This window comes from Canis aureus, chromosome 5, assembly GCF_053574225.1.
Source record: "Canis aureus isolate CA01 chromosome 5, VMU_Caureus_v.1.0, whole genome shotgun sequence".
Taxonomy (NCBI): Eukaryota; Metazoa; Chordata; class Mammalia; order Carnivora; family Canidae; genus Canis; species Canis aureus.
In genome coordinates this window covers 85742757-85760081 of record NC_135615.1, presented here as the reverse complement: position 1 = coordinate 85760081, position 17325 = coordinate 85742757, and the positions used below count along the sequence as shown (strand labels likewise).

General features: G+C 52.4%; 1 protein-coding gene across 1 annotated transcript in view; it reads right to left on the bottom strand.

Moving 5' to 3' along the window:
* Window positions 1-1811: 1811 nt before the first annotated feature.
* Window positions 1812-17325, bottom strand: part of MTOR (mechanistic target of rapamycin kinase) — a 120339-nt gene continuing 104825 nt past the window's right edge. The window contains exons 41-58 of the mRNA XM_077899658.1: window positions 17116-17212; window positions 16755-16853; window positions 16330-16452; window positions 15995-16177; window positions 15482-15616; window positions 15096-15270; window positions 13537-13672; window positions 12876-13023; window positions 12119-12241; window positions 10520-10602; window positions 9353-9425; window positions 8696-8770; window positions 8178-8313; window positions 7478-7543; window positions 5487-5567; window positions 5189-5269; window positions 3281-3386; window positions 1812-2722 (exon numbers count right to left, since the gene is read on the bottom strand). Of these exons, the coding sequence (XP_077755784.1) occupies window positions 2707-2722; window positions 3281-3386; window positions 5189-5269; window positions 5487-5567; window positions 7478-7543; window positions 8178-8313; window positions 8696-8770; window positions 9353-9425; window positions 10520-10602; window positions 12119-12241; window positions 12876-13023; window positions 13537-13672; window positions 15096-15270; window positions 15482-15616; window positions 15995-16177; window positions 16330-16452; window positions 16755-16853; window positions 17116-17212 (1936 nt within the window). The 3' untranslated portion in view covers window positions 1812-2706. The remainder of the gene's footprint in view (window positions 2723-3280; window positions 3387-5188; window positions 5270-5486; window positions 5568-7477; window positions 7544-8177; window positions 8314-8695; window positions 8771-9352; window positions 9426-10519; window positions 10603-12118; window positions 12242-12875; window positions 13024-13536; window positions 13673-15095; window positions 15271-15481; window positions 15617-15994; window positions 16178-16329; window positions 16453-16754; window positions 16854-17115; window positions 17213-17325) is intronic.

Here is a 17325-nt window from a genome sequence, read left to right as displayed (position 1 = left end):
TGCAGGGATCCCGGAGGTCCTTCTTTGCCATATCCCTCCCTTCTCGCAGGGTTACGTGAAACCATCTGGATTGATAGGTTAATGACCCTGTCCTTCAAGGCTTCCATTAGCTCATGACCTTTGGTAATTCACCTCAACAAAGTTGGAAAGTTTTGTCTAGATGTAACTTGAAACCCTTTGGATTCACTAATGATCTTCATCCCAAGGACTCCCATCCTAAGGAATAGGTCTTTCCAGTTGATGGCCACCATTCTCCGTAGTCCATTCATTCCCATACCCTTTATCTTTCACGAATGGTGACATCATCGGTCATTGATAGTTAGTTCTTGTAGATCCAAGAAAGTTACGGCGATCATATTTTCTGGAGCAAAAGAGTTGATGGTTTAGAATCATAGAAAATCTGAGGCCAGTATGAGACTTTCTCTCCGTGAAGGTTAGAACTTAGCAGTATTACTATTGACATTTAAATTCATCTTTGGGGGACAGCCCAGGTGGCTCAGAGGTTTGGTGCAGCCTTCAGCCCAGGGCCTGATCTTGGAGACCCGGGATCGAGTCCCACATCGGGCTCCCCGCATGGAGCCTGCTTCTCCCTCTGCCTGTGTCTCTGCCTCTGTGTCTCTCATGAATGAATAAATAAAATCTTAAAAAAATTCATCTTTGGTTTTTGGGGCACCCGGGGTCATGATCCTGGGGGGTCCTAGGATCGACCCTGTGTCTGGCTCCCTGCTCAGCGGCGTGTCTGCTTCTCCCCCTCCCTCCACCTTCTGCCCCCCCCCCAACCCGTCCCAAAATAAATACCTAAAAAAAAAAAAAAATGAATTCATCTTTGGTTTTAATAGAGGAGTTCTCCACCAAATGTGTACAGAGCACCACTGTGGTCCGGGGCTCTGGGAGATACGGGGTTGCGCCATGTAAGACATGGTTCCCGGCCTTGTAACTCCTGCTCTCCCTGATGCAAGTCCTTTGACACTATCTCATGATTCAGTGTTTCTCACCGGGTGGCTGCGGCCCACAGGAATTTAGAAACAAAATTTGCTTGGACTGAAAATGCTGTTCTTCGGAAGCACGGTAGGCACGCTCTGTACAGCGGGCCTCTGTGGAGTACCGGCCAGCTGCGCCTAGCGTCTTCCCTCCCCGCTACTGTATGGTCCTTCACGAGGTCCTGCGGCGGCTACTTCCCCTTTACCTGTTTGACACTGGTTATCTTTTTAAAAAATACTACCCAGATTCTGCTTCTCCGTTTTAGAACTTCACACATTCCCTGTTGTCCCTGCATCAGGCTCAAACTCCTTGTTGAACCGAGGCAGGCCACTGACCCCAAACTCTCCTCTCTGGCCCCCCTTCAGTTGCTACCCTTCCCTTCGCTCTCTTCTGACCCCTCAGCCAGCTACGCCGAACCATCAGGCCCTTCTGTGTTTTCAAAACGGCCTAAGACTTGTAGTCGAATACGGTTCAGTACGTGCCATTCCTGCCAATATTGTGCTTTTCTGCTGAATGTCTTCGCTTGCTTCATCTGATAAACTCCACGCGTCCTTTGAAGCCCACGGCAAATGTCCCCTTTCCGTGTAGCTTTCCTGGCTCGCCCAGTGGAATTTGTGCCTCCTCCCACTGAGGCTCGCACCCTGGATGTGTTCTTCTCCCCGCGGAGCTTGGGGGGTCACCAGTCCACCCCGCCGCGATGCTGACCCCGCCACGTGGCCCCCATGTCTTGCACAGTCCTTAGTGTCACATGCCTGGTGGATGCTGGCTGCTGAAGGATACCTGCTTCCTTTATAAACTCGTGACTATAGTAAAGACACACATACACGTGGTTTTAAAATTCTGATGTCATTTATTGGCACAAAAATTATTCAGATACAACATGGTGTCTAGAATGGCTACACTTGATACTTTGTGCATTTAGTTTAATATTTCTCTTGCTCAGAGCTCCCAGCAGGTACCAGACCTTCCTCTCCGTCAGCGGCCGCGGGAGGGACGGCATTTCTGTTTCCAAGCCCTTGCTCTAAACAGAGCGTCCCGACTTCACCGAGAACACCCCAGGGCCGTGCTGGGGAAGGAAGGCCGCCGCGGGCTGCCCTACCGCTCCGTGGTCTTCGTGCATCTGCTCCGCCGAGGCTGCCCAGCCATCGGAAGAAACTCCCCTCCCAGCATTCGGGTCTTGGGTTGAGGTGCCTAAGTCGCAGCGTCACAGGTGAGGCAGCGGACAGACACCTTCCCCCATTTGGGCGGCCAGTGAGGTAATGCGATGGGTGCGAGTGACCACGTCAGCTTCTGATTCCGAATACGTGTCCGCCATGGTCCGAGGCTTCTTGGCCGTGCAGTCTGCTGTATCCTTGTCGAGAGGAATGACGAGGCCACTCTTCTATCAGCAACGCTTATGGCGAGTTCTCTGATGAGTTAAGTCAAAACCCGTATTTCTAAGTTATGGATCTTCTGTTCCCCCGAATCAATGGCTTGATTTATGTCGTATCACCGTGTTGACTGTTCTGGGAACCAAATCAAGCCTTGTGTTTCTGACAATATATTCTTCAACAGCAGCTGGAGAGTTGGCTCAAACCAACCTTTACTATACAGTAGTACTTTTCATTTACATCTCAAGATATTTAACAAAGTCGAACTCTCTGACCGTGGTTTCAGTTTAGTGGAAGCGTATTCCAAAGCACGAAAGCCTCAGGAGAAACGCTGTGGGCATGTCTGGGCCTCGCGTTACCAGAAAGGACACCTAAGATGACGCAGAGAAAAGGATTATTTTAATAATTTGGGCTTTTTCAAAGCTTTTCAAACATACACTGACACTGGAGAGCCCAAGGTCTGACAACCCCGGGGACGACCCCTGAGATCTCCCTCGACTGTCGGACACACTCCTCACTTCTGGGGCTGAAGCCTGCTGCGGTCGCGGTCCCAGTCCCAGGAGGACGCTTCCCCGCCACCCTCCCTCTCTCCCTAGCTTCAGGCACGCCCCAGAGTGGTCCTCGAGGCTACAATCCCACATCATAGATCGGTCTTTGCATCTCTCCTCCTGTCGGCTCGGCGCTCTGTTCTCGGCCCTTCCCTCTTTCTCGGAATTGACGGCAAAAGTCCAAAGAGAATCCCTCTCCCTCCCAACAAAGGGGGACTCGCCTCTTTCCTAACCCATTTTTAAATGTAGATTTGGTGTTTCCCTCTGCACGTGCACCCACGTCTCTCAAGTTCCTCCCTTTTCAGGACCACGACCACCCCTCACGGTGCCCCCAGGCCCTTCCGGGCTCGCCGGGGCGGGGCACAGGTGGCGTCTGCTCACCAGCCGATGTAGCACTGACACAGGTTCTCGTGGGATGTGGCCTGTTTGATGAGCAGCTCGACTTGTGTCGGGACATCCAGGGTTTCATCGTGAGAAAAGTCCCGCCCTAGGAAGGAGAAACGCCGTTCTGCACCTGGCGTGGAACAAGGCCCTCGCCCGCTTCGCCGACCTGTGCCCACCCTCGTCAGTCTGTCCTCGTCTGTGGGAATGAGCGCTGCGTGGCCGCTGGAGGTTAGATTCACCCCACGCGACGTGAATGCGCGCGTGTCCTGACAGACTTGGTTCAAGGAGGCTACGGGCGGGGTGGGCAGGGGGCGTCCGCGCTGCCCTCCCACCGCTGGGCCCCCTCCACCTGGGGGCTTGCGCCATCCTGAGCACGTCACCTCCTGCCCCGAGCGTGCTCCTGGAGCAGATGCCCCCGGGCTCCGTGCAGGCCGTGTCCGTCCCCCGCTGGCTCTCACTGTGGCACAGGCCCTCCCCCATCCTGCTCTGTTCGGGACCCACCTCCCCGCTCACTGTCTGGACTCGGGTGTCAGGCGGCGCTCCAGGCACTGCATCTGCTGGCGGGGGCACCCTCGGCCCTTCGCCTGTGACCCTGGGGACCCTCCGACCCCATGGCCTCCCGCCTCCCGGGGCTCCGCTGCGTTGCTGACCCCCTCGCACCACCCTTCAGACTTCCGCCCGCATCCTCGCGGCCCCCTGAGTGGCCAGGCCCCGTCCCACCTGGCGCCTCTCCGTCCTGAGACTCGTCCCTGCCGCGCTCGCCCTCCAGCCCCGCGGCCTGGCGCCCCGTCGTCGGCCCCTCGGGTTTTACCTCCCGAAGCCCTGGAGGCCACCTCCCTGGTCTAGTCAACTGTCCAGCCGCAAATTTGGCAGCAGCCTCCCCCATCCACCCCCCCCACGCCGCCCCCCCATCCAGAGGAGGCAAGATTCCCCAGGGCGAACCCCTCACCCCCTCAAGCCCTCAGGGCCTACCCGCTGCCCTGAGGAGAAGGGAAGGAGAGGCTCTGTGTGACCCGCCCCAGCCCTCAGAGGGAAAGCATGGTGCCCTATGCTCCTCGCACCCCACTCTCGGGGCAGCCAGGCTCGTCTGCTTTCAGACCATTTTTCTGGCCAGGCCAGATCCCCTCCTACCACAGGGCCCTTGCACATGCTCGTTCCTTTATCTGCCCCTAATTATGTCCTCTTTCAGGTTTTAGCTCAAGGACTGTTTCTGGGGAAGCCTTCCTGTAACTCCGGCCCTTAAATTCCCTTGTGACCAGCATCACGGCTCAGGCCCTTTCTTGTAACTAAGTGTCCCCGTTAGATGCTGACCCCACGAGGGCAGGCAGTCTGTTGCTCTTACCAGCGTGCGCTTGTAGGTGCTCAGTAAATGCACCTCGACCACGACACTTCGGTGCCAGGCCCCAGTGCTGAGGCTTGGCATCCCACATCTCATGGGAGCCACCTCCTGAGAGACAATCCTCCAGACGGACACACAGAGAGGCCCGGGGTCCCACAGGACGCGGGACAGCTGGGGTCTTCACCCCCCGACTCCCGTCTCCTGTCACACCCCTGGTCTACAGGACAGGTCTTGTTCTCACGAGTACACATTCCTGTCCCCCCACACGCTCGACTCCCTAACAGCCACCAAAGGGCAGGAGCGCCCGGGTTTGGTCAGGGTGGCTCCAGGATCAAGCCACGATAATGAGACGTTTCCCCGAATGTGGCTGACGTTGGACCCGAAAGAGCTTTACTCACCCCCGACTGCTAAAGTGAGAGGGGCAACATCACTCAAAGGAGTTCAGTGGCCGCGAGAATCCGAGCCCCCGGTGGCCGCAGGGCCAAGGCTTCGGGCCAGCAGCACTCCCTCACTCGGAGGGCAAGTCTCTCCAGGTTTATGTTCCTGTTCAGTGCACACACACTCACCAGTGAGCTTATCTCGAACCCTGTTAATTATCTGGATAGCTTTCTTATTTAGGGCCTCTGGCTTCACCAAACCGTCTCCAACTGGAAGACACAGAAGTAGAGACAACAGTCAGATCGGGGCGTCAGCACAGGTTCACCGGGTGCCCCTGCTCTTCTCCAATATTCACTTCTGAAACTGCCGAGTGAGTCTTCCCCCGCACCCGTCCGTGTTCGGGGCCGAGCGAGTCCACAGGCCGGCTTCTCGCCAAAGCCCCTCGCGGGCGCTCATCAGTGGTGCAGCTCCCCAGGGCGGACTTACTGAAAGAATGGATAGATTCCGGCACTGTGGTCCCTGTTTTCTTGTGGGCGGGTTCCCCAAGTTCCACACCATCCAAAATTTCTAGGAGAAAAAAGTCGATTGGCAGAACCGTCAGACAGCAAGAAGCCATGGCTGCCGCGAGCGTTTGCTCTGCTTCCTCCCACGCTGAAGTCCCTCCAACACCCGCCCTGCCTCAGAGGGGGAGGGAGAGAGAACGCTCACTATGTGTCTTGGAGATCTTACATCTCCAAGGCATGAATTCTCAAGCAAATTGCATTTTAAGTGTTCTGACAGAGAGAACAGGAGCATGAACGAATCCCTGGCGACAAAATCCATCAAAACCAAAACTGACGACAGTGTAAGGAGGACTGGCTTTCAGCAGGTCATGACCCAAGTGACACTCATGACCCAAGAGCTGTCCTTCGGAGGAATTTATACATCCTTTCTGCACAGAAAGTCCTGGGGCTTTAGGGTCACCCTCCACTGATTGTGGCCTCCAGGGGAGGAGTCCAGAAGCAGAGTATGAAGCTATTTACACACTGCCCTTCTATACCACAGGCCTTCAGAATGGACCCAGGGGCGAAAGACTTTCATGAATTACCACTTGGAACCTAACTTTGAAGCCACAGGAGAACCAGCCGGGGTAGCACTGTCTGGGGCCACCAGCACCAGCTGTCCTAGTCCCCCCGACACACCCCGATAGCACAGAGGAGTCCCCGATAATGTACTAACGAGGTGGGCCTGAGAGCTAAACCGACTAAGTCTCACATACTTTGGAGGAGACCAGCCACTTGCACGAGGTACCTGGACACCGGGAGTAGTTCAGGCAGTGTTCACAAACCCTGTCGGGGTGTCCAGGCTCGAGTCCACACCTGTTCCCACAAGCCGGGACCTCAATTTCCGGCCCAGGACACCCTCTTCCTTCTCCCCCATCCAGGAAGGCCAGCTTAAATCCCACCAGCCCAGGAGCTCCCTTCAACGACTGCTGTTCAGAGCGGTGCCCTCTTTCAGCCCCACGGCCTCTCCTGCCAGCCAAACTGCGAGCTGCTGGGTCACACGTGGACCTCACCGTTCTCTTACTAGTTCGTATACTATACAGTTTGGTCAATTCTATGATGTGACCCTGTGCTTCCCCATGGCAATCTCTGTGCGTCACTTTCCTTCTGCACTAACCTTACACATTATTTGGCTTAGCTAGGCAACTAGTTGCAAATGTTCCATAAATGTCTGTAGGGAATATTTACTTTTTTACACCTCAACAGTATTTCTCAACTTGTAGGATGTTGTTACAGGTTACGAGGGAGAAAGCAATGGGCTGGGGAGGGCGGTGCAGGGTGTGTGTGAGGGAAATAAAGTTAAACAGCTTTACTATGACACCTTTGAGAGGTTCCATACACAGACCTGCTCTGGCTCCTGGAGGGGCATTACCTTCTGGGACCCTATGCTGTGGACGCACTCTTGGGGAGTGTTTCCTATGGCTTCCCGGCCTCCTCCGCCAGCAGCGTGAATATACTCCTACTGCTTCCGCCATCCTATTCCCGAGCTGTTACCAATGCTCTAGGACCATTAATTATCTAATTAATTATCCTAGTCCCGACACCACTAAAGGGCATACTAAATACTGGCTAATATTCAGACATGCTTTTAATTGTGTTTTTATAGAGAGATCAGGCTCGGATAGTTTGATTAAAATTTCTGAGCCTTAGGTACCCACTCCATCCTGAAGGGGATGAAATAAAACATGCGCTCAGTAAATATTTCTAGACCGTCTTTCTGAAGTTAACTAAATGCTCATCAGATGCTATTTTGGCAGAATTGCTGCGGGACTGCAGCCCCGGTCAGAGCCTCTAGAAAACACGCTTCCTTCCTTCACGTTTGGCATCTGTTACCGTCTCCGCTATGCCTCCTAATAGCAATCACAAAGCTCGCCCTGTTCAAGACACTCTGGACAGAAGAGGACAGAACCTGCAGGCCCCAGGGGATGGACCCACCTACTGACTGGCCAGCAGAGTAGGAATCTGTCCTTGTTCGGGACCGCTTGTTGCCTTTGGTATTTGCTAGGGGAAGAAACAAAGAGAGGATAAACAGCACTTCAGACTTTGACTTGAAAGAAAGTTGGTTGATACGGTATTTTCTTACAGCCATAAAAATACAAGTTTACTAAAGGCCAAAGCCCCTAAGAGAGAACCCAGGATGGATCACTCAGGAGTCAGTGGGTGAGCACTGGCAGGGGCGTCCAATCCTATGGGACACTCTGTGTCGCTGAGCTGAGCTGAACTTGGACGCTGGGGACCAGACAGCCGAAGGCGAGAGTGGGACTGACTGGCAGTGGATGAGACATGGGGCTCGGTCCCCCTCTTCTGAGGAGGAGGAGCAAACGGGAGACGGGGATGCCTCTTCCCCAGCACACAACTGCTTGTGTGTCCTGTCGAGATTCCAGCTTGCTACTCTACATGAAATCCAAACACAAACCACCAGGGTTTATCCTGGAAGTACTGTAATTAATATCAATGGATGATTGGTGTGTTTTGTTCTAAGTAATAAGAAAAAATACTTGAAATTCATTTCTAGCCACTGGAACAGCTCTGTGAACACGTAACGCAACAGCCCAGTAATACAGCTCAGGTTCCAAGGTTCGTGAAATGTTCGGATATTTCCCGTTTGGAGGCCCAGGCCCTCTCTGATACCCACTGTCCATCAGCCTCCAGTTCAGCAAGGGGTCGTAGACAAAGGCTTCCAGCACGGCCATGACGCTGTCCTTGTGTTCCCGAAGCACCTCCATCACCGTGTGGCACGTGATTCTGTAGTTGCCGTCCAGACCCGTAACCTGCAGGGCCCGAGCCAGTCACACAGAGGTCAGCCGCCCCCGCCCCGCCCCGCACGGCCTCAGGACCAGAAGCAAGTTGAGAGGGTCTGTCACCCGCACTAAGGAAGCAGACACAGGCCATTACTGATGTATCAGGCCAGGAATGTGGTCAGAGCCAGGGGTCAGGTCAGGCCTGGGATACGTAGGACACAAGGTCTGACGTGAAGGATGGTGAGACTCTCCAAGGTCGATCATTTCTAACACAATGAAAATACCAGGAAACAACCAGAGAACTAACCCAGGCGTTCGGGGGAACTGCTGAGACCCGGCAAGCCAGTCTGTGCAGAGCCGGTGCTGACCGTATTGGTCCCACTCCAAAGCCCTTATTCCCAGATCCACTCACCTCCATAGCATTGGTCAGCATTCTCGTTAGTCTAAATGGAATCTTCTCTGGGAATTTCTCTCTGGTCATAGCAACCTGTGGGGAAATGAAAGAGAAAAACCAAGGCCAATGGCTAGATGGTTTTCTTAACTTTCTTTTTTTTTCCTTTGTTATTTTATTTTATTTATTTATTTTTCCCAGGCTAGATTGTTTTCTTTAACTAAAGCCAACAGAGGGCAGGTAGCTTTTCTTTGTATTGATTTCATTTGGGGCACAGAAATGAAGTAGCTTTAGTTTAGGGAGGGGACTTGTCACGGGGATTTAAAAACTAACTAAAAAAGAGAGAGAGACACACATACAAAGGGATAGAGGGAACAAAGAAAAAGGATAGATGTACATCACACCAGGGCTCTGGCCAGCGGGCCAATTCAGGGATGAAGATTCCTCCGCTCAGAAGGGGTGTGGACAGCGGCCCTCACCGTAAAAGGGGTTAGAGTCCAATGAGAGCAAGTATCAACGAGCATGAATTTCACTTCTGAGGTTGACTTTTTGTTGCTTTGGTAGGAGAGGCAGGGGTCAGGACAGTGCTTGTGGAACTCAAATTTGCCTGAAAGGTCAGACCACCAAAGTGTGACTGGAAAGGTGAGCTCTACATGGTGTTCTGGAACACGTGCTCACCTCAAAGCAGTCCCCAAAGTCGATGTGCAGGATCTTCCCACTCAGCCGGTCAAGCATCAGATTGGATGGGTGTCTGGGAAACAGAAGAGAGACCGTGGAGGGGTCACTAGAGCAGCACTGATGAATAAATCAACAAGGACATGATACTCCAGGCCCCATCCGCAGGCCAAAGCCAGCACCCCACCTGCAGGACACAGCCCTGCCTATTTGCCCCGTGTTGTCTTAGGCTGCTTTGGTGCTACAAGTGGACATGAGTAGCTGTGACACATCATATGGCCAGCAAAGCCTAAATTATTTCTTATCTGGCCCTTTACAGAGGAAGTTTGCTGATCCCCGCTCCAGGTCTGAAATAAAGTCTGGTGCCGGGGTCTCAGAGTGACAAGGCTCTATCTTTATCCCTCAGCACCCATCACAGGGTCCCATCTCCTGAGCCCCCAGACCCATGTAGGAAGGGTCACCTGGCTTTTGTCATTAGGAATTCTCCCGGCTCTTTTTAAAAACAAGGATTCATTGTTTTTGTGGGAAAAAATTATCTTTACTCTCAAATAACTGCACAAGACATGATCCCAGGAGAAAGGGTAGACATCAAGAAATTAATTTTTCAAAGACTTCTGGAGAGTCCATTTCTGAAATATTAACTATTTTTCTAGTCAGTACACGTGGATAAAATGTATTATGCAGAAATAATAGAAGGATCTACTTTGGTTGCTTTCAATTTCAGAAACAGAATTATTTATCTCAGCACAGTGATGACTGATAAATGTTTATTGACTCAGTAAAATCAATTGGATTCTTTAAAAAAAAATTAGATTCTTTTTTTAAAGTAAGCTCAGTGTGGGGCTTGAACTCACAACTCTGAGATCAAGAATTGTATGCTCCATCGACTGAGCCAGCCAGGAGCCCCTGACTGTGGTTTTTAACATATTAAACCAGCCTAGGGAGAAAACAGTGCCTTAGAACTAAGGTTTTTCTTCTCTTTAGTTTGCTGTGCTATTCTGTTGTGTGGATAATAAAAAAACACTAAAGCTGATGCTGAAAATAAGACCTGAAGGTATAAAATACAATTATTTTCCAAATGGTCATAAATCTTAGTAGGAAATAAAAGGAAATTGTTTAAGAAAAGTACAATGCAGAAAAAGACTTCGAAAACAAAATCAATTTACTCACCTATCTCCCAGGCCCAAAATATACCCAACCATGGACATGACCGCTAAAGAGCGGGTGTAGTTGGTTCTTCGGTCAAACCATACCTGGAACACAGGTGTGCACATGAACCGGGGCTCTGGACGCTAAGTAGCTTCAACATAATTACACCTCAATCAGTTGTTTCTTACGTTCCATCAGTAGCCAATTAATAACATATAGTGGAATAAAGATCTCATTTATAATTGGAACAACAATAAACTATGCTTGGAATAAACTTAGAGATGTACAGAACCTAGATGAATAAAAAAATTAACCTTTGCTTAGGAATATAAAAACCCAAGTAAATGAAAATATCGTAAAAATGTAAAAACCTTCCAAATTATTTGATACACTGAATGTAATTCCCCTTAAAATTCCGTAGTACTTTTTTGGGGGACCATGACAGAATGATCCCAAAATTTATTTGGAAGAAGAAAAAATTAAAATAGCCAATGAAAAGAGACTTTTTTTTTTTTTTTAAAGATTTTATTTATTTATTCATGAGAGACAGAGAGAGAGAGGCAGAGACACAGGCAGAGGGAGAAGCAGGCTCCATGCAGGGATCCTGGGTCCCCAGGATCGCGCCCTGGGCCAAAGGCAGGTGCTAAACTGCTGAGCCACCTGGGCTGCCCGAAAAGAGACTTTTCATTAATAGTTGTATTAATAGTATGGGACTCGAGGAAAAACAGGCTTAGAGAGATTAATGAAATAAAACAGAAGCTCCAGAAAGAATCCAATGGCATAAAAATATTTTTCGTATAAGAATAATGGACTCTCGAGCAGCCTGGGTGGCTCAGCAGTTTAGTGCCGCCTTCAGCTCGGGGTGTGATCCTGGGGTCCTGAGATCGAGTCCCACGTCAGGCTCCCTGCATGAAGCCGGATTCTCCCTCTGCCTGTGTCTCTGCTTCTCTCTCTCTCTCTCTCTGCCTCTCATGAATAAATAAATAAAATCTTAAAGAAAAAAAAAAAAGAGTAATGGTCTCTCTTAAACAGCAGAGAAAGGGTGGATTATTTGGTGGATACTGTGGTGTTGGCTCAAAAAAATTTTTTTTAAATCTTAAATCCTGAATTGAGCCAAGGATTTAAATGGAAATACAGATTTTATGATAAGTACAAGAAAATGAATGTAAAAAGATATATAACCTTGAGGTGGGGAGGGCCTTTCCAAATATAAAGCCAAAGGCAGAAACTTCAAAGAAAATGATCAAAATTCAATAATTTCTAACTTTTAAAAATGCCCATATGCCAAAAACAAAACAAAAATCCCAAGCCAAGAAATATACCATAACAAAATTAAAAAGACAAATAAGCAGGAAATTTCTAACATATATGAAAAAGATTTAATATCCTTAGTATAAAAGCAGCTCAAATATTATTGTAAGAAACAGGAGAAACATGAATTTACTAAATCTGTATCTGCTAAACCGCATGGCTCACCCGCCTAATTTCTGTTAGAAAGGACTGCACATAACCTACAGCTAGTGGTCGCAAAGAAGAGTCCAGCAACAAACGCCCGTGAACAAACACAAAAGCCAGTCCCACTAGGAGCGAGGGGGCCCGAGGGCAGAGGGGTGCACGTACCTCGGAGCTAGGGCTTTTCAGCCACAGCAGCTTGGCCAGGTCGTCCCCGGCTGTGTTGTTGACGGCGTGCTCAAACACCTCCACCTTCTGCATCAGCGTCAGGTGATCGTAGTCTGGAGCCATCTGCATCAGGACACAGCATTCTGAGAGCAGCCCCAGCCTAGCAGCTTAACCCCAGGAAGAGGCGCCGCTCTGGGCCCGGGCAGAGCTGGGTTCTGATGGCACCACCCGAGTCCAAAGGAAAAGGAAGTAGGAATGGTGCGAAAGGAAAAACACGGGTGTGGCCCCTCGAACCTGCTGACCACGGGAAGTGCCAGGGGCTCCGGGTAAGTCAGCAGGCAGGGCCCACCTGAGCACAGGCCGGAGTACAGCCTGCTGGTATGAATGAGAGCCCTGGAGGCATCAGGGTTCTGAGTAACACACCAGTCTCTTTCTTAGGACCTGCCTACCTACTAACGTCATTTCCTCGTGTGACCAGTGCCCTGTATACATTAGGTGTTTGGTCCACACACGCTGCTTGATAAACACCGTCCAGTCTCCCCTCGAATGCTGAAAACCCAGTTTCTGGGCCTTAGGGTTCTGTGTCTCAGAGGTGATCTGCTTTAGGACTCACTTCATTGAATCTCCTTCAGTAGACAATTCTCCCAAACAGATTCTTCGGTGTTGTACACACAGAAGAACGACGAGCAGCTGCGTTCAGATTTCTCAACTTGGGAGTTGGGGTTAAGGCACTGGGTTTGGCAGCCTCATCACATACCCGCAACATGATGCGATGCTCGATGTTGAGAAGGATCTTCTTTTTCTCTCTGTAGTCCCGGATGAGGGCGTGCAGCGTGTCGCAGTGGGGGACCCAGCCAATGAGGCCCGAGTTGGTTGATAAGGGGATGACAGCGTACCTCTGGATGCTGGGGTTATGGGACAGGAAACGGGCCCACTCAGCACACACGGAAGCGGGTTGAAGGACGCACCCTGCACAGGGCTGAGCACCACCAGCCTCCTCAACCTGCCTGATGAACTCACAGCCCCGGGGGAGCAGCCTCGTGATGATTTCTAAGCCAAAACAACCTCCCAGCATAATACCCACGTTCTTAACAGGAAGAGGAGGAAGGGAGCAGGGCGGATGGGGAAAAGTGAAACACCCCAGATGCGCAGCATCTCTAGTCTAGTGGCCATGGGCTGTTCCATTCCAGACCCTCTTTCTGGTGGCTGTTTCAGGCATTTCCCTAGAAAGTACGCTCAAAGTATGGATAATTCCTCTTGTTGTGTTTGACACCTTGGCTACTGACGACTTCCTGTCAGGTACGTTCGTCTATAGCTGATTTCGTGAAGGGACGTGAGCACATGGATGGGAAGTAAGGAAACCCTAGAAGACGGGTCAGATCGCTGCCCACCCCCACGCAGCACCGCGTCCTGGATACCTGAGGTTCTTGCGAAGAGACGTTGGGTCATTGGCCAGAAGGGTGTTCACCAGGCCGAAGAGCTGCATCACCCGCTCATCCTGCCGCAGGTCTTCGTGGCCCTTCAGGAGGAAAACAAACTCATGCCCGTTGCTGCCTGTGAGGAAGGTGGGAGCAGTTAGCACAACCAGCCCGGTACCCACAAGCTCCCAGAGACTACACGTTCCCTACCCAGCCCTATTTCCGCACAAATGCAAGAAACTTCCCTAGAACTGATGCAAAGAATGGCCCTGCTCTTGATGTTCCCAATGAAATGTCGGTCAAATTAAAAACAAATACAATAAAAAACAGCCCTGTCCAGGGTCCCCGGGGGGCTGAGGCAGGTAAGCGCCTGCCTTCCGCTGAGGTCATGGTCCCGGGTCCCGGGTCCCAGGATGGAGCCCTGAGAGGGACTCCGAGCAGGGAGTCTGTTTCTCCGTCTCCCTCTGCTCCCCTGCCTGTGCGCTCTTTCTGTCTCAAGTAAATAAATACAATCTTCAAAAAGCAATGAAATAAAAACAGTTCTATGAAGATCAGGCGTGAGTGTGCACAGGGAGGCCATTCTGGATGCTCCCTCACAAGCCACTGTCTGCCCTTCTCGGTCTTGCTGGGGCCTGTGCAGCCTGAGCCCTAGAGACCGGGTCGCCCACCTTCCCAGCTGGGCCAACGGGGATACTGGCGGGAGGGAGGTCAGAGGGTGGGAGAGGGAGAAGCCAAGGGTTTGCCCCTGTCAGCCGGCCGGGCTCCCGTTCTAGAAGGTAGCAGAGTCCCCCCATCCGGGCTGTACTTCTGGCGATGGCCTCTTTCCAGGTCGTGTGCTCTCAACAGGCTCCCCAGCCTTTCGGGCCAGGCGGGGGCGTGAGTCACAGCTTCCCACTGTGGGTTCTCTTGACTCTGTTCACAGCTTCCCTGGGAACAGGTCCTTCATCCGGGTCTCTGAGCAAATACCGTGGAGAGCCCGACTGACCCGTGTGTTCGTCCCAGGAGATGCCGGCCCACGGAGAGGCGGTCACTCGTGCCACGACGAACCGTGCTGAGTAACTACTGCATTTAAAACGCATGAGCCGTACGAGAGGAGAGAGCCCTCAAAGGGCCGCCAGGGCATCTGGATGTCCTGCAACTGCCCAGGTGCTCACGGAGCTCCCATGAGAACCCATTTCCACATCAGTTTGTTTCTCTTACAGAGTCATTTCCCACAGAGAGATACCCTGATGGTAAAAGAGAACATTCAAGAGCCCAGGAGCCCTTTCTTCAGCCCTGCTTGTCACCTGCCACACCTGCTGCACCATGTCAGTCCCCTGCAGTGCCTGCTGCCCCAGCTGCCCAGGCTGCACACCCTGCACGGCAGTGAGGCTTCCCATAAGCACGCACAATGGTCCGAGCACCAGGAGTCCGGAGGAGGATGCATGGACCTCTATTTCCCTCTCCACGGACACGGGAGAGGAGGGATACGAACGGCGAGCCGTGATTTCAGAAAAGTGGGGAGAGGTTCAGCCAGGGTGGGAGGGAGATGCAGGAGGCGGAAGCACACGTGTCCTTACCCATGAGCGTCAGCTTCCGGGGCCTCTGCTTGGAGGTGATGACCTGCAGGGACGGTGCTATGGACTGAATGCGAATGATGGGCTGGTTGGGGTCGTACGTTCCCGGCACGGCCAACTCAAGGTCCCGGCACATCAGAAGTTTGGGGGAAACATACTGCAGTTCCAGGGAGGTGAGCTGTGGATAATTACCACGGGGGTTAGCTTTCTGCCTCCAGGGAGGAGTGTAAATGCAGTCTAGGTCCTTCTCAATGGATTGCTAGTGGCAATGTCTTATCCCCACGTCTGCAGACAGCAGTGAGACCAGGTGCTTCGCAGTGAGGGCCAGGACGCTCTCAGCAAGAGAAGGGGCGATGACAGTTAATGCTGCTGGAACCGGACGTTCCTACCTGAGGCAGCTGCTTGGAGATCCGTCTGAACACGTGGTAATAGAGGTCCCAGGCCTGGGTGAGGTCCTTGACGTTCCCGGATTTCATGTACTTCCTGCACCACTCCTGGGCCTCCATTAAGTCTCGACCATATGCCTGCGGGAAGGCAGGGTGCAGACTCAGCCGCAGGTGAACCCCACGCACACAGCACGACTGCTCGGGCACGCGCTGCAGCGGCCGGACTCTGGCCCTCAGCCAGGCTCAGCAAGGGTGCAGCCCAGTCCTGGAGGCCCCCGCGTCAGGATGGCTCCCGGGCGCGGTAAGGAGAGGCAAGACGACCTCGGGAAGAACCTTGTGGTTTTCCGGGGAAAGCCTTGGAGGGTTCTCATAAGCTGGTGACAACGAAACTGCTGGGGTTTCTATGTTCTGCGACCTCCGTCAGAGTACGTTTTACTCAAGTCAGCACGAGGGCCGGGGGAAAGGGGTCTGGTACGGGCTTTGGGTCATGCCACGCCGTGCTTTCCTATCCCTTACCTGATTAAAAGATGTTTCCTTCAGAGTCTGGGGGCCCCGTTCCATCATAGCATGCAGGGGCTCCAGCACCTCAAACATGCCTTTCACGTTCCTCTCCCCAAAGTACAAACGTGACGCTTCTTCCAGGCCTTCGTGCCACATCTCGTGCCAGAGGATGGCCACGCGGATGAGCTCCTCACTCACCTGGACCAAAGTGGGGAGGGAGGGAAGGCGGACGATGAGCCCCCTCAGAAAGGCCCGTCTTGGAGACAGGAGCACCGTTGTGAGGAAGAGTCTCCCTGAAGACGTCGGCTAGGTGGTGGGTCGGCAAAGCCCCGCACTGCCCCCCGCCTCACCATCATGGCCTGCTGGACCAGGGTGTTGCTGTGCTCGCACATGTTCTTCAGAATCTTGTTGGCTGCGTTGTGGCGGGCCGTCGTGGTGGATTTAGAGGCCACGGTCAGGGGGTAGATGAGGGCCTGGGGCGGACACAGAAAGAACCCTCGCACACTCTCACTCTTGGGAGGACAAGAGAGGTGGAGAGGGTGCTGCTGACACTCATTTGAGGCCACCCGGCCGGGGCCACTCAACCTTGGGGTGGGTGGGGGCACCTTCTCTTGAGGGAAGCCCCGGGTCCGGGGCCTGGCAGCCGGACAGACGGGATGCCTGGCTCCTCGTTCCTGCACTGTGTCTCGAGAGCAGCTCTAGGGAAGGCTGCGATCCGGATCAAGAGGATCCGGATCCGCGGTTTGAGGAGAAACTGCCCCGGGGGCCCACATACCTGGGGGTGGTACCGGCCAATGTCTGTGAGAAGCTGGTGAATGAGGCGGCCCACCAAGGGCCGAGGCGTATCGATTCTCGCAATGAGCTGAGGTATAACCTGGCATTCGGAAAGACACGGTACGCAGCGCGTGAGATGCAGAAACAACTATTTACGCTTCTGGGCAATGACCCGCTCTTGAAACTTGTTTGTGGGAGATGCTGTTAAGCTCTGAAACGGGTCACTCCCTTCAGTTCTCTGGGAGAAACTAAAGAAGATACGGGGTCTCGACCTTGGGACTGAGCCCCCTCTTCCCACTGTTCACCAAACACCGTGTGATGCGAGGGGGAGAGAGCAGGGGGGAGACCCGAGCCAGCCTCACCTGTAACCAGGTGTCGATCTGGATCGCTTTCACCCCCTCCACCAAGGCTTCGTTTACATCCGGCCAGTGACCATAGTCAAACCATAAGGTGAGGACTCTGGAGAAGAAAAATGAGAAAAATCACAGAAAATTTACTTTCTCACTTTTGTCTGTTTGGTTTTCTATCTTTAAGACTTGAAAAAAGACTAATCGGTGAAGGGGCATCTAGGT